Genomic DNA, 15,449 nt, shown 5'->3' on the forward strand with positions numbered 1-15,449 from the left:
TTTAATAAAGGCTTAACTCCCATAAGAAAACATTTCATATATTTTATCATTACCTTAATTTCATATTTCATACTTCATCTCCATGCTTTATTATCTAGCCATCAGTAAAACAAATCCCATATCGAATAGTATTGTTTGTCTTCCTGTTCTCTAATTTCAAATGTCAATTTACTCATTTCAGCACATTCCGTAATTTTCTTAATAACTTCATCATCAGTAGGTATCTTCTCTCCTTTCCAATTTTTAGCAAATACAATTCTAGCCGCTGTTAAAACATTCACAATTAAATATCTCAGTTCTCTATTGTACGTTTCTGGTAAAATCCCTAATAAAAATATCTCTGGTTTAAAGTCTATGTGTTTCTTTGTCATTTTTTCCAACCATGTGTGGATTTTAGTCCAATATATTTTAGCTTCTGCACATGTCCACCACATATGGTAATATGATCCTGGAGACTGATGACATTTCCAACATTTCTCCGATTTGTTCTTGAATATTCTGGCTATTCTTGTCGGGGGTAGATGCCACCTGTAAAACATCTTATACAAATTCTCCTTATATGCTGTAGACATTGTCATTTTATAATTGTGCAACCACAATTTTTGCCATTTCTCTAAATCAATCCCATGGTCCAAATTTTCCCCCATGCTATCATTGTTTAATTTGTTCTTCTTCCAATTTTATCCCTAGTAAATAACCATACAATTTTTTAATTAAATAATCATCAGAACCCATTAAAATCTTACCTAAATTAGTCAAGATATGTTTGTTTAGAATCTTCTTCATATCTAGAACGTATTTGCAAATAAGAAAACCGATCCATTTTAAAACCTTGTTCTTCTAGTTCTTGCTTTATTTAAGTTCACTCTTTCCATCCATTAATTCACTATATCTAACAATTTGTTCCCTTCTAAATACTACTGAATATGAAAATGCTTTAATTGTTGATACCCAAACTGGAATTTTCAAATAGTGTTGTTTTTTAATCTTCTCCCAATTTAATAACAAAGCCTCACGTATATGATGTCTTCTAAAATACCCTATATTTTTGTTCTTTTATACCATAAAAAAGCATGCCACCCCATCAACAAATCATGACCTTCTAGATTCAATAATCTAGTATTTCTTAACGTTATCCATTCTTTAATCCACATCAAACTTGTCGCTTGGTAATAGAGTTACCAGTTAGGTAACCCAAACCCCCCGTTCATTCTAGCATCTTGTAACAACTTTAATTTTATCCTCGCCTTCTTTCCCTGCCAAATGTATTTTAACACTATTTTATTCAATTCTTCAAAAATATCTTTCCCCAACCTAATTGGAATTGTCTGGAACAAATATAAAATTCTAGGCAAAATATATATTTTTTTTTAATTTGATTTATATGCCGCCCTTCTCCGAAGACTCAGGGCGGCTTACAATGTGCTCAGCAATAGCCTTCCTCCTTTTGTATATTTATACAAAGTCAGCTTATTGCCCCCACAAACTGGGTCCTTATTTCACCTACCTTAGAAAGGATGGAAGGCTGAGTCAACCTTGAGCCTTGGCGAGATTCGAACCCTGCAGTAATTGCAGGCAGCTGGTCTTAATAAGCTTAATAACAGGGTACCTTAAACCCCTGTACTACCAAGGCTGTCAAAATATTCATCTTAATAGTTGCAATCCTTCCAATCAAAGAAAGCTATAAATTTTCTCATTTTGCCAAATCTGTCCCTATCTGTTGTTTGTTTATTATAATTATTTTCTTTAAGCGTGCTAGATCTTGCTGTCAAGTGTATCCCCATATATTTGACTTTATTTGTGACCTGCATCTTTGATATATCCACCAATTCTTCTTTTTGCTTTACCAACATATTTTTAGTCAAAATCTTCATTTTGTCTTTATTGATTTTCAAACCAGCAATTCTATCTATCAATGTAGTTATTGATGTTAATGGAACTTCAAGAATAAAGACCAGGTCATCTGCAAATGCTTGTAATTTGTATTCTTCTTTTCGAATTTTCATTCCCTTTACGTCTTTTTCTTCTCTGATATTTCTGTTTAGCACTTCTAATGTTAATATAAACAACAGAGGGGACAACAATGGACATCCTTGTCTGCTACCTTTTTTTATCTCAATAGAGTGTGTCAATTCTCCATTTATCATTACTTTTGCCCTTTATTTATAATATATAGCTTCTATTGCTTGAATGAATTTTCTGCCAAAACCCATCTGTTCCATTTAAAGCAACATAAATCACCAATTTTACATTGTCAAAAACTTTCTGTGCGTCTAAAAATATCAACGCCATTTGCTTTTCAGGATGGGCTTCATAGTATTCCAAAGTGTCCCGAATCATTCTCATATTATCTCTTATTTGTCTTTTTGGCAGAAACCCATTTTGATCTGAATGTATAAAATTATTTAAGTATCTTTTAAGTCTTTCTGCCAATATTGAAGCAAATATTTTACAATCTAATCTTATAATTTAGCAGGGATATAGGCCTATAGTTTTTTGATTTGTTGTGGGTCTGTATCCTCTTTAGGAATCAATGTAATATATGCCTCAGACCATGACTTGAGTATTTCCTTCTTTATCATCACTTCATTCATAATGTTCAAAAATGGGAGACTTAAAGATTCCTGCAATGTCCTATAATATTCCGCTGGCAAACCATCTGGCCCTGGTGCCTTCCCATTCTTTTGTTTCTTAATTGCTTCAGTTAATTCCATCATTGTTATATTTCCCTCTAACATCTCCTCAATATCTGTAGGAATCTAAGGTAAATGTGCATTTTGAAGATATCTTGTCACATTTTCCTCCTCTATCTTTTCTTTCTCATACAATTGTCAATCCAATTTTCTTTCGTTTTGCTCCGCCTTGGCCTCTACAATTTTTATTTTTTGTTCGTTCTTCTGGATTGCTTCTTGTATTACATTCATTTTGCTATCTAGGTTCTGGATATCAACTTCCATTTCACTATGATTACTAGACATCGTTTCCTGCATTTTAACCATTGGCCCTTGTTTTAATGTTTGCGCGGCTTCCATTGTTTGCATCGTTGGGACTATGGTGGATTTTTCCATCTTTAATGACCCTTCGGTTGATCTTTGATTTGAGGGAGACACCATTGTTATTGCTGGGTTCGATGCAGTTTTCTTCCCTGCTTTTAGAGTAGTAGTAGTGAGACTAGTCATTTCTTTCAGTATTTTACTTTGCTGTCCCAAGATCTTATAAATATTTTTCCACACTATCATCCACTGTTAATTGCCTATTTTTTCTTGTTATTATTATTTCTCGTGGTTATTTTTAATATCACAAAAAGGAAGTACCAATATAATACAAAATAGGTATCTGTAATCTATATATTCTATATTAATATATTCTATACTAAATTAAACAAGATATCTTAAGTCACTAAGCAGATCTGTCTGTGTCTCAAACTCAAAACTAACAATTAATGTTGAAATACCTATTAACAATCACGTAAATCTATATCTCAAATTAAATCAATCATCTAGGTCTCAATATTATAATAAATCCAATAATTAACAATTAACAATCTTTATTATCTAGTTTTTGTGCCTGATTATTATTACCTACTATAAAATTATTTATCCTCTTAATTGCTTCTTAATTACTTCACAATTAATTACTTAATCACTTAGTTGCTAAGGCATTAAAAAAGAAAACACAAAGTATATTAAGATTCAAACAGCCATTTATTAGAGGTGTAAATCATGTGTCTTCTCCCAAGCCTTCTTTCAGATGCAACTCTTAACTCCTCCCAAGTCTCTTATATCTATCAATGTGGACAGTGTAATATAAAAAATATAATAGTATTTTTAATAGTAATATAAAAAAAGAAAAAAAGAAAAAAAGAATATATAATTCCTTAGATCGATGTTCTCCTTCTATACACTTTAGTTTCACCTCAATGTTCTTTAAATCCTCTGTTCAAAAAAATCAATTCAATTAAAGCAAAGAAGTCCTTCCCCTTCCTTTCCAGTTCAAAGGATCCTCCTATCTGCTTCTCTCGCTGTTAAGTCATGGCAATGTCAATCCTCACTTCTTCTCCTCCTTTCAGTCCTGTTCCTATCCCCTTCTGTCTCTCTGCAGCATCGACTCTCTCACCTTCTTCTTCTTTGATTTCTTTTTAATTCTCAGTTCTCAGCAGCTTTTGGTAACCGTGCCTCCACTTCGCAAAATCCACTCTTTCTCCTAATTGCCATCTTAGCAGTTAAGTCTATTATGCTGATTCATTCTCCATCCGCCAAATCACCGCTTATTCTCTCACTGGAAATCTTCTTCTAACTTGAAAAGACTGGACTCAAGTCTTTAAAGCAATCTTTGATCCTGCAACGTTCCAAATAAACACTTACGACGGCGATGCCTGCTTCAAAAATCTTCTCTTCCCTATACTTATTGGCTCATTGCAGCCTAGAGTCTGCCATTACAAGCTGTCAGACATATTCGTGTTGGATCGACAAAAGTGTCCGTTTATGCTGCAAGTGATCGTCCTTCACTTTGCCGCACTCTGGACTCCCTCTCTAGTCCGCAATGTCCTCCAGGCTTTTTGCTCCCCGAAAGGTCCCCAAAACACAAAAAATCTGGGTTTGAAGAAGAGAGACGGTTCTCCTTCCCCCGCCATGCTGCGAATTCGGGAAGATTTTCTCATCATGGTTCATGCCTCAAAGACTTGCCAAGAATTAATTTACAGCTTTGGGCCTGGAAGCTCTCGGTCTGGCAATTATCCAAGGATTGATAAGATCTGTTATTGCAATTAACCTTTGGAAGGATTATTGCCTGGAGTTTTCTGTGTGTGAATGTCATGAATTCACAGAAGCTAAATAAAGAGGGGGTTTTCAGGACAAGGAGTCTGTTTCTTGGTTCTGCTAAGGCTGGGTCAGAACACAACCTAATATGCCATAATTCTTTTTTTCTAATGAAAACAGATATTTATTGCCACCACCCATGCTGACATCTTTAATGAAGAGCTGCCAGGATAAGAATTGGCTTGGCAGGTCAATTAAGCAATTCCTGGAAAGACACTAGTGCTCCGCAGATATATACACCTTTTTCTGACTTCTTTTCCTTTGCTTGAAACTGAGGTTTATCCTGAGCATCTCATGAAAGACTGATTTGTAATCTCCCCTGCTCAGCTGTCCTGTGGTAAGACTTCATCCACTAAACTCAGCACTTCATTTCTGTAATATATGGACTGTAGTATCTGTAAGAGGCTACTAAACCTCAGATTTTCTATCCAGATTTTTAAGGCTTTTTCTTTGTATGGAATTACCCCAGCTTTGCCAAAGTCAAAGAATTTCCTTTCCAATTTTATAGGGCCTGTCTGGAATAGATATAATAATTTTGGCAATATATTCATTTTAATCACTGCTATCCTTCCTAGTAGTGATAGCTGTAATTTTCCCCAAATCTCTAAATCTTTTTTCATTTGTTGTATCAGTTTTTTATAATTATCATCTTTTATTGAAGAACACCTTAGAGTGAGCCAAATTCCTAAATATGTAATCTTTTTTCAATTTGCAATCCCAAATCTTTTTCTAATTCTTTCTTTTCTTTTTCAGTTAATTTTTTTAAACTAACATTTTAGTATTTTCTCTATTAATTTTCAATCCTGCCACTGTCCCAAATTATTCATTAAGATGTTTCCTATATCTAGCAGCTCTTCTATGAAGAACACTAGGTCATCCGCAAATGCCTGTATGTTATATTCTTCTTCTTCTTTTTTTTTTTTTTTACCTTTAGTCCTTTTATCTCTCCATTGTATCTAATTTGGGTTAGCAGCACTTCTAATGTCAAGATGGAAAGCAGAGGTGATATTGGCATCCCTGTCTTACTCCTTTCAAATTTTGAATGTCTCTGTGTTATCCCCAGTAATTATCACTCTAGCTTTTTGTGTCCTGTATATCATCTTTATTGTTTTCTCGAACTTCCCTCCAAATCTCATATCTTTGATATGTTGGAACAAAAATTGCCGATTAAGATAATCGAATGCTTTCTGGGCATCTAAAAATACTAGTGCCACCTGTTTTTCAGGATGTGCTTCATAGTACTCTAAAACATAATCCCAGATCTTCGCACTTTCCGATGTGCCCTGAAGACCTTTCTGTTTCAACAAGCAGGGCTAGCATAAACATCTAAATTCTATGCCAAGGTCTTAGCAGATACACTAAGTTGACTCAATTTATTATTTACTTTATATATATATATATATCTCACATTGCTCCTGGAAGCACGAAGCTGAGAACACCAGCCTGAAGATGACGAATGAGACTTCGTCGAAACGTCGCCAAGACACTTCCAATTTTACGTGGGAGAAAACCCGAATAACCAAAGACCTACATATATATATATATATATATATATATATGTATGTTCACCGCCCTGAGTCCTTCGGGAGAAGGGCGGTATAGAAATTCAATTAATAATAATAATAATAATAATAATAATAATAATAATAATAATAATAATAATAATAATTTAACACTGTTCTTATATTGTTCCTAATTTGCCTTGTAGTTATAAAAACCATTTTGGTCTGAATGTATTATTTCATTTAATATTAATTTCAATCTTTCCGCAATTATAGCAGTAAAAATTTTGTAATCTGTGTTCAACAGCGAGATTGGCCTGTAATTTTTTATTTGTTTGAGGTCTGTACCTTCTTTTAGAATGAGAGATATATAAGCTTCAGTCCAGGAGTCTGATAATCTGGCCTTCTCCAATATATCATTATACACTTCCAGTAGTATCATTTCGAAATCCTCATACAAACTCTTATATACCTCCCCTGGAAGTTCGTCTGGCCCCGGGGTTTTATTACTTTTTTGTTTTTGCACTGCTCTTCTTAATTCTGTGGCTGTTATCTCTTTATTTAATATTTCCCTCTGCTCTTCTTTCAGTTCCGGCAAACCATTAACCTTTAAGTATTGTTTTATGTTCTCGTTTATTTCTTCTTTTTTATATAGCACCTCAAAGTAATTCTGAGATTTTTTTCCTTTTTTTCCATTTGTAACGTAACTCTCCATTTTCATCCTTTAATTCCTGAACCAATCTTTTTTTCCCTATCCTTTTTTAATTTATAGTCTAGCCACCTCCCGGGCTTGTTTGCATGTTCAAAAAAAAAATTGTTTTGCCGCTTTCAATTCCCTTGCCCTTTCCTCTTGCTCCACTATATTTAGTTTATGTTTAACCAGAATCATTTTCCCTTTAAATTTTTTCATCCTGGGGCTCCCTTTGTAATTTAGATTCTCTCCTCCTGCAGTGTATTTTGAGTGTATCCAACTCAGCTTGGATTGTCAGAGGCATTTAAAAGGAAAAAAAAAGGTTTTTTTTCTTTTAAAAGCCTTTGACGAACAAAGCTGACCTGCACGATCATCAGAGGCTTTTTTTTTTTGTACTGTTAAAAGCATTTTTTGGCCGAAGAGGTTGTAGAAAAAAATGCTTTTAAAAGTAAAAAAAAAGCCTCTGATGATTGTGCGGCTCAGCTGGGCATGGGGGTGGGGGGCAGGGATTTTTGCTACCGGTTCTCCAAACCATCTGCCTCCATCGCTACCGGATCGGGTGATCTGGTTCGAACCGGCAGCATTTCACTCCTGGGCAGGGATCTCCAACTTTGGCAGTTTTAATATTTGTGCACTTCAACTCCCAGAGTTCCTCAGCCAGCTTTGCTTTGCTTTGTCCACAAGTCTAAAAGTTGCCAAGGTTGGAGACCTCTGCCCTAGACCACTTTAGGAGCAAAATGGTGGGTTCTGCTGGCGTTTAAGGAGGAAAGGAAAGGAGAGAGAAAAGAGAGATAAAGAAAGAGAGAGAGAGAGAGAGAGAGAGAGAGAGAGAGAGAGAGAGAGGAAAGAAAGAAAGAAAGAAAGAAAGAAAGAAAGAAAGAAAGAAAGAAAGAAAGAAAGAAAGAAAGAGGAAGGGAGGGAGGGAGGAAGAGGGAGAGAGAAAGAAGAGGAAGGAAGGACCACAAACCCTGGCACTAGATGTGGCTTCAGAAGACGCTTTGAAACAGGATAGCAATCTAGGGCTGGAAGGGACCTTGGAGGCCATCTAGCCCAACCCCCTGGTCCAGGAGGAAACCTTATACCGTCTAGATTGTTTTGGTGCCTCTAACAGAGAGGAAAATTGCCAGAAAGGAAAAGGAGTTTACTAGGACAAGGCTGCCATGCAGAGGAAGGCAGAAATAGTCCTTGACTTATGACCACAATTGAGCCCAAAATTTTGGTTGCTAAGCAAGAGCGTTGTTAAGTGAGTTTCACCACATTTTACTCAATCCATGAGCTCTCCTGGCTCTAATAGTCATGTGCAAGCTAGGTAGGGAAGAATATCTGAAGGTGTGTGTAATGTTCTAAATGTATAGAAGTTATAGTTAAATGTGTGGCAGAAAGTGGATTCTGGGTGTGTTTTTCCAAATGTAGTAAGTGAGGTTGAATGTGTATAGTTTTAAAAGAGCTCTTTGTGTGTGTACATACACATACAGTATATATAGTAGATAATGTACCTTTTTGTGTGCCTATATACACTCTATACTATGTAAAATATATGTATACATATGGCATATATACATAGGATTAAATAGTATATTTTGGATGTTCAGTAGTAGTAAATAAATAGACAGGGAAATTGTATCTCATTGAAGCCTTTGAGGTGAGGAGAGGCCAGGCACCATAACCCTAACCCTTGACATGAATGTCAAGTTGGCCACGCCCACCCAGTCACCTGACCACCAAACCACGCTCACCCAATCACATGATCACCAAACCATGCCCACCCAGTCACATGACCACCAAGCCACGGCCACCAAACAAGCCACGCCCACAGAACTGGTAGTAAAAAAAAATTGGAACCCACCCCTGGTTTGTTCCAAGGTTGTGACTATCAGAAATCAAGTGCAATTTAGGCCTCTAGAACTACACATTGGCATTAGGGATTTCTGCTGCCTTATGATTTCCAGCTGCACTCCGATACAGCTACAGGGCTTAATTGATCTTGGCATCCTGGCAATTTCATAGAATCATCCACTGCATGGCAATGCCATCCTGTATGCTACTATGTAAACTCTACTCTTCTTATACATGCTATGCGTGGATGACTATCGATGCCATTGGAGATAATTAATTTCTACAATTTCTTTCACTAGTCTTCACCTTCAGGAGTTCCTGGAATTGTATTTAGGAGTTTAGGAATTTTTCAGTTGGTTGTTATGGACCAAATTGACTGCCATGTATGTCAGTTTAAACAAAGAAATAAATATGTCAATGTCTGTGCTTGGAAGAAGCAATTCACTGTATTATAATATTGGAAATCTTGTTTATCCACTTTCCATTAGTGCATGAAAATGTTTCTCCTGCATCCCACAGCAAGATAGGTGGCAAATAAATTTAACAAATAACAAACAAACAAATCTTTGTAAGTGACTTTCCAACATAGCAGTCTTAGCTCCACATCTGAGATCACATTTAATGTGGCTGAGGATCTGGACAATGGGAGGTCTTTCTTATTTATTTGTTTGTTTAATACATTTATTTGTTTAACAATTTGTTAAATTGTTTACTGTCCATCTCACCTTGGGGCAGCTCTTAGATGGGCTGTTAATTGGTGGCAATCCCCCTACCTCTATCAATCACATGAGAACACAAGTCTGCAAGTCTTATTCATTTTTGCCCTTTTGCCTAAATTCAGACAACCTGATTTATCCACCTCAAAATCAGAACTGAAAAGGGTCTATGGAAAATAGTAGTGTACTGGCATGGTTCTTGTAGTTGATTGCCTTGGTCATTAGTATGTTGTAATGGAACTGTTACTGGTGAGATTCATATTCAGTGAAGAAAGTTCACTGGGTGACTTTGATTAATCTCCCTTTATTCACCAAAAGCTTACTGCATAGGGTGCTTCTGAGCAAAATCATTAGAGGGAGTGCTACTTCAGTAAAACCTGTCACAGGTTGGGATGTTGAAGGTGCTCTCCCTATGTGAAATGTGGGGTTGTGGGGCAGGAAGAGCCAGGAGCCAATGATTTTCTGTTATGTCTCCACTCTCCATACCTGTGGAACAGATTCCCCTGGATATCTAGGTGGGGCTTCCCCTGCTGGTTTTTAAGAAGGTGGTCCAAATGGGCTGAAAAGTTGGAAGTTTAGTAGATAAACATTGTCAGATTATTTAGCTATTGCATAACTAGAGACACTGAAATGGGTTGATGAATTTATTATGTATTTTTTTTGTGTTTGATACTGTAATCAATGGGAATTTCTTTAGATTGCAATGGTATAGAAATATGAGTGAATGAAATAATTTTCTTGTGTGTTTGACAGAGAAGTGAAGAACAATGGCTTCACCAGAGGAAAAAGAAAATATTAAAATATTATTTCAGCATCAACATTCATTTATGGTTACAAAGGTAGGGTGAAAACAGTAAATATGGCATTAAAATGTACAACTTTATTTCTTCAGAGTCTTATGGATATGAAAAAAACTCCAAATCGTGCGGCTTATGCTCCACTAAAACTACTGTATTTTACTTAAAGTACAAAAGCCTTTGCTGAACTTTCTGTATCAGTTTTCTCATCAAAAGATCATTCGTTTTTCTCATTCTGCTTTGGAAAGCTTTTTGTTTATTATTTATTTATTATTTATTAGAGCAGTTTATAAGGCTACCCAATTTGCAGTTGAAGGAAATCAGATTGGAACGTGACAAATAAAGAGATTATGTTACATTTATTATAAAATCTCACAGTACTTTACCACAGATTGTGTTTTAAAATTTGATGGTAAAAACTTTAATTTTGGGCAATGGCTTTTCTATTTTTTTGAACAAAAGAAATCTGTTCAGAACCTGCAATAAACATTTTTCCTCTATCTTTTCTTTTTGGTGACCCACTACACCGTTAGATTTAGTCCATAAATGATTTTTTAAAGAAAGAAACATAGCTGCTAGATGAAAAAAGATGCTGTACCTGCCCTTTTACCAATTGCTCAACAGCTACAAATAAAGCTGGTTGCCATAAATTATCATGGTTTCTAGAACATATCAGGGACTGAAGGATTAGGGAGCAATGGGCACCCATGGATGAAAGGTATGTCAAATCTAATCAGCACTCAGTAATTTAATTATTAATCAAATAGAGCAATGGTGTCTTCTGACCACAATTCTGTCAGTAGCTTCTATCACAACACATTTTGTAGCTCTCTTTAGGGATTAATTTTAAGAGGTCAAAGAATTGAGCTGTTTATTCCCTCTACTCTCTGCATTCACCTGTGAAGTCAAAAGGAATGGTGTCCTAATATTTTCTTGAACATGAATGCAGTTCTCCGTGTGATCTGGCACTAAAAAAAAATACAGGTAATCCTGTAATGGAGCTTGACAATTACATTTGTAACCCGAGAATTCTTTGGAGTGAATCACGTCAAATGAACATGATCACTCCCTGCTTTCACCCACACATTTGCTAATTGACATGCAGGTCGTTAAGTGTACAAGAGGTATTTCAGGATGGGAAGGCCATGGAGGTCCTAGCGATGGAACAGGCTACATGCTTCAGACCACCAAGGCCTCCCCCTCATGCTCCCTCTCTGGGGTCCACACAATTGCTCCCACCCCATCCTGCTGCACTGGGTCACTTACTTTGTGAAGATCTAGTGAGCTGTCTCTTCTCCAGCCTCTTTGTTGTAGTTTCTTTGCCCGCTTGCAGTCTCAGCAAAAAAAACATTTGCAAGCCAACAAGACTTTGGAACAACAAAATCGCATTGCTTCAAGCCTCCCATCGTGTGATGACTGGGAGCACGGCATAGAGATAACACAAGCAGCTGGCAGTTCAAACCGCCCCTTTATTGCTCCAAATTTCCCCAAACACTCCCACATTTCTGGCAAGTCCCAGAGAAAAGATGACAAACCCCCACACATACCTCAAGCAACCTCTGGCTACAAATATTCCAGCCCAGAGCTGTGTACACTAAGGCTGCATAGCAATAAATCCAGCAGGGCAAATCAAGGAGTTCAGGAAGCAAAGGATCCAGGTAATTAGTCCAGAAAGCCAGAAAGAATGCAAGTACTCTTGGAAAGTTCAAACATTGGCACTCAACACTTCAGGGACTCAGAGTTTGTTCCTGACAATGCCTACAGCATCTCATTTTAAGCCTCATTCCCCAGGTGTGCCTTGTGAAGATGGGCAGGGCACTTTTCTCCTGAGTAGCCTGTTCAATCTGTGCTGTTCTTGCCTTCTCTCCACTCTCTGTGCTCTTGGATCAGGAGGGGTAGTCTGACTGGTCCTGCCTTTCCCCATTTTCCTTTGCAGCCAGCGAAGCCGCCCTTCAATCTCCGTTGGCTCATGGTCGAGCTCATCTTCTCCCACAGGTTCAGGCTCCAATGGGGGCATGACACATCAGCTTGCAAATGCTTTTTGTGCCAAGACTGGAAGCTTCTGGGGGCTGTGGTGTGAGATCATGGCCCCAAGAAGATTTTGCTGCCAAAAGCTATTGATCTCACGTGAACTTGCACTACAGTACTTTAGGCCTCTGTTCTGTACGAATGGAGCACTGGACAAGATCTGCAGCCAAAAGCTTTGCAAATGAAGGGAAGACCTGGAGATCAGTAGCATGAGATCTTGCATTACTGCTCTTGTGTGATCTCATACTACTTTAGGCCTCTGTTCTCCATGAATGCACTGAAGCAGGCAAAGGAACTGATGGCTCACTAGATCGTTGCAAGGTAAGTGAGTCTCCAGAGGCCCAGTTCCTGTGAAGGCCCAGCCCGAGGGGGAGGAGGAATAAGCAGGGCAAACATTGCTTATAAGTGTAAACAACTGCCATAGTACTGCAACATTCATAACTTTGGGACTGTGTCGTAAGTATTTTGTGGGGGTGAGTTTATGACATAACTTTGGTCACTAACTATGGTAACTTGAGGATTACCTGTATCGCAAATTATATATAGGAAGCTGCACTTATATTCAAGAGAGTCAGACTTCTTCTTGCAGACCTCCTAGATGAGCAAGCGGACATTACGAAGGGACAGGACTGGAAAAAGGCATGCATTCTCTATCCTGAAGAGGGCTTCTAGCTAACAAAAAACATATCTAATTAAAACAGTCTCTCTTCCTTTGTAAATGTTTTATAATTATTGACTTTCATTCATCCTTATTCATAAGTTATTCAGATATTTTGGAGGAGACAAAATTAAATAATTAAAGGAAGATCATCCTTTCTCAAACTTTCTGCTGTTGGTACATCTCTCCATTTCTTTTCAGATAATATTTACTTCCTGTGAATTTGGAATATTTGACTTGCTGAGAGAGTCAGGTAAATCTCTCTCCTCAGCGATTATTGCTGAACGTTTAAATGCCAGTCTCACTGGAATGGAGATGCTGCTGAACTGTTGTGTAACTTTAAATCTTCTGAAAATGGAACGAAAGGACAACAGAGGTAACTAAGTTGGAATCAAAAGTGCCCCAAATTCTTTATAACTATTACATATTAATCTATACCACAGATGGCAAATCCTTTGGGGTTGATGTGTCACACGCCCACTCCCAAACAAAAGAGAAACAATTCTCTCTCCCCACCTCTCGGCTGTCAATCTATGTCACTCTGAAGAGCAGCACTAGATGTCAGCCCCAAGGCTGGGCCTGAAATTGAGGCCCAGGCCAAGAGCTCGACTTCAGTCCTTAGCCTCATTGCTACTCAAAATTCTGTTCCCCAGGATGCGCAAGCCTGATGCTTCTTATCCTCAGGCTTACTTTCCAGCAGGGTTTTTTTGTTTGTTTGGTTTTTTTTTGGTTTTTTTGCAGACAGGCTGCTGCGGGTTGCACAAGATCTTCATTTGTGAAGCAGCTTTGGTCACTGCATGTGCATGGCCTGTTCAACCTCCAAACACCACAGAAAATCACATCCTGTTCTCACATAGGTTTTGGAGGGTTTGGATGCCTTGCGAAAACATGGGCCTCCTGTGCAATTTCTAGACACTGAGCAAAAGCACACTCCATTTGCATGCAGATTTCACAGCTAGGGCATGCTTTCAAGAATACATGTTGCCAGGTGAATGCAGGCATGTCACATAAAATGTTGTAACCTGTCACTTTTACACATGTGGTTTACTATAACCAGTCTATAGCATTTAATTCATATCCATACTATTCCGAACTGTATTTCAAGCACTTTATTTCCTCCAATGGTTATTTTGGATAGAAGTTTTGGGTTAGTTTTTTTCAGCCTTCATTAAATTATTCTAAATGTGCTTCATTGTTTCTACATAGCGATTCGGTTTTGTCCACAAATTTATTCTGCTACATGTAGTTTACAAGTCCCAATAATCCATTTGTACTAGTTAAGAATGACTTGGCCTTCATGACGTCCTATTAATTGTTTTTTAAAAGTGTGGTACTTTAAGATATTTTTGAGATTTTATGATAGAAAGCATGATTAAAGTCATTTGAAACATTTTGGGTGATTGATTTACATGTCATAAATCATTGAAGACCACAAACATAGATTTTCTTCAGGGAGAAAATCTGCAAATTTTCCAATGCCCATTACCCATTGCCATTGTAACTGAGTCCATCCACCTTCCTGCTGGCCATCTTCTCTTTCCTTCCACCTTTCCCAGCATTAGAGTCTTCTAATAATGTGCCCAAAGTAGTAAAATTTAAGCCTGATCACTCGATTGAAAATTCTGGGTTGGTTTGTTCAATGATAAATTTGTTTTCTTGGCTGTCTATAACATTCTCAGATGTATTCGCCAACACCAACATTCAGAAGCATTAACAATCATGTTTAATAACCCGTTGTATTTGTTTTTTTTCAAAATATAAGAAATAGTATATTGAGTAATATAGTTTTAAATTTTCTTTTTTGTGTTAGCAATAATCTTAATACTTCTTTCTGTTTCCCTTCATTTTAAGGTCTTTATGAAAATACAGAATTTGCCAATCTCTACCTGGCAAAATCAAGTCCAAAATCTCAATATTATGCCCTGAAGTTTTTCTCTGATTTTATCTACCCAGGAATGAAATACTTGCCTGATGCAGTGAGGTAGGAAGATTAATTAGTTTTTTAAAAAACAAATATCACACAAAAGCATATAGATAAAAACAATTTGCTCTTTTTCAAAATCAATTTTTTCTCTCGCCATACTAGAAGACTTAATGTGTCATTGTCATATTTTATTCACTTAGTTGTTACAATATGTAGAGACATCATTGTCATTCAGCATAATTCAGCACTACGTCTTTTCTATTGTTCTTTGCAAATTAAAGAAATCCATCTTTAGAAAATGAAACAATGAAACTCCTCTCATCATTCATCTCCACCTCAGTCTTCATGTTCTTCCAGTTTTGCATTGGACAATTTTAAAAGAATTGTCCAATTACTTTAATCATATTCGAACACAACCACAAAATAGCATTTTTCATTATCCTGCTTTCTCAAGATGACTTTTAAAAGATTTAAGACTTT

General features: G+C 36.9%; 1 protein-coding gene across 2 annotated transcripts in view; it reads left to right on the forward strand.

The window, feature by feature from the left end:
* Positions 1–4,683: 4,683 nt before the first annotated feature.
* LOC117656671 (acetylserotonin O-methyltransferase-like) overlaps positions 4,684–15,449 on the forward strand; it is a 30,896-nt gene continuing 20,130 nt past the window's right edge. Inside the window, exons 1-4 of one of the 2 annotated variants that reach the window (XM_060686625.2) lie at positions 4,684–5,154; positions 10,316–10,401; positions 13,247–13,421; positions 14,897–15,026. In XM_060686625.2, coding sequence (XP_060542608.1) covers positions 10,330–10,401; positions 13,247–13,421; positions 14,897–15,026 — 377 coding nt within the window. In that variant the 5' untranslated portion in view covers positions 4,684–5,154; positions 10,316–10,329. The remainder of the gene's footprint in view (positions 5,155–10,315; positions 10,402–13,246; positions 13,422–14,896; positions 15,027–15,449) is intronic. The other variant, XM_060686624.2, reaches the window with a different exon arrangement.

Source organism: Pantherophis guttatus, chromosome 5, assembly GCF_059756535.1.
Source record: "Pantherophis guttatus breed Tessera chromosome 5, ASM5975653v1, whole genome shotgun sequence".
Taxonomy (NCBI): domain Eukaryota; kingdom Metazoa; phylum Chordata; class Lepidosauria; order Squamata; family Colubridae; genus Pantherophis; species Pantherophis guttatus.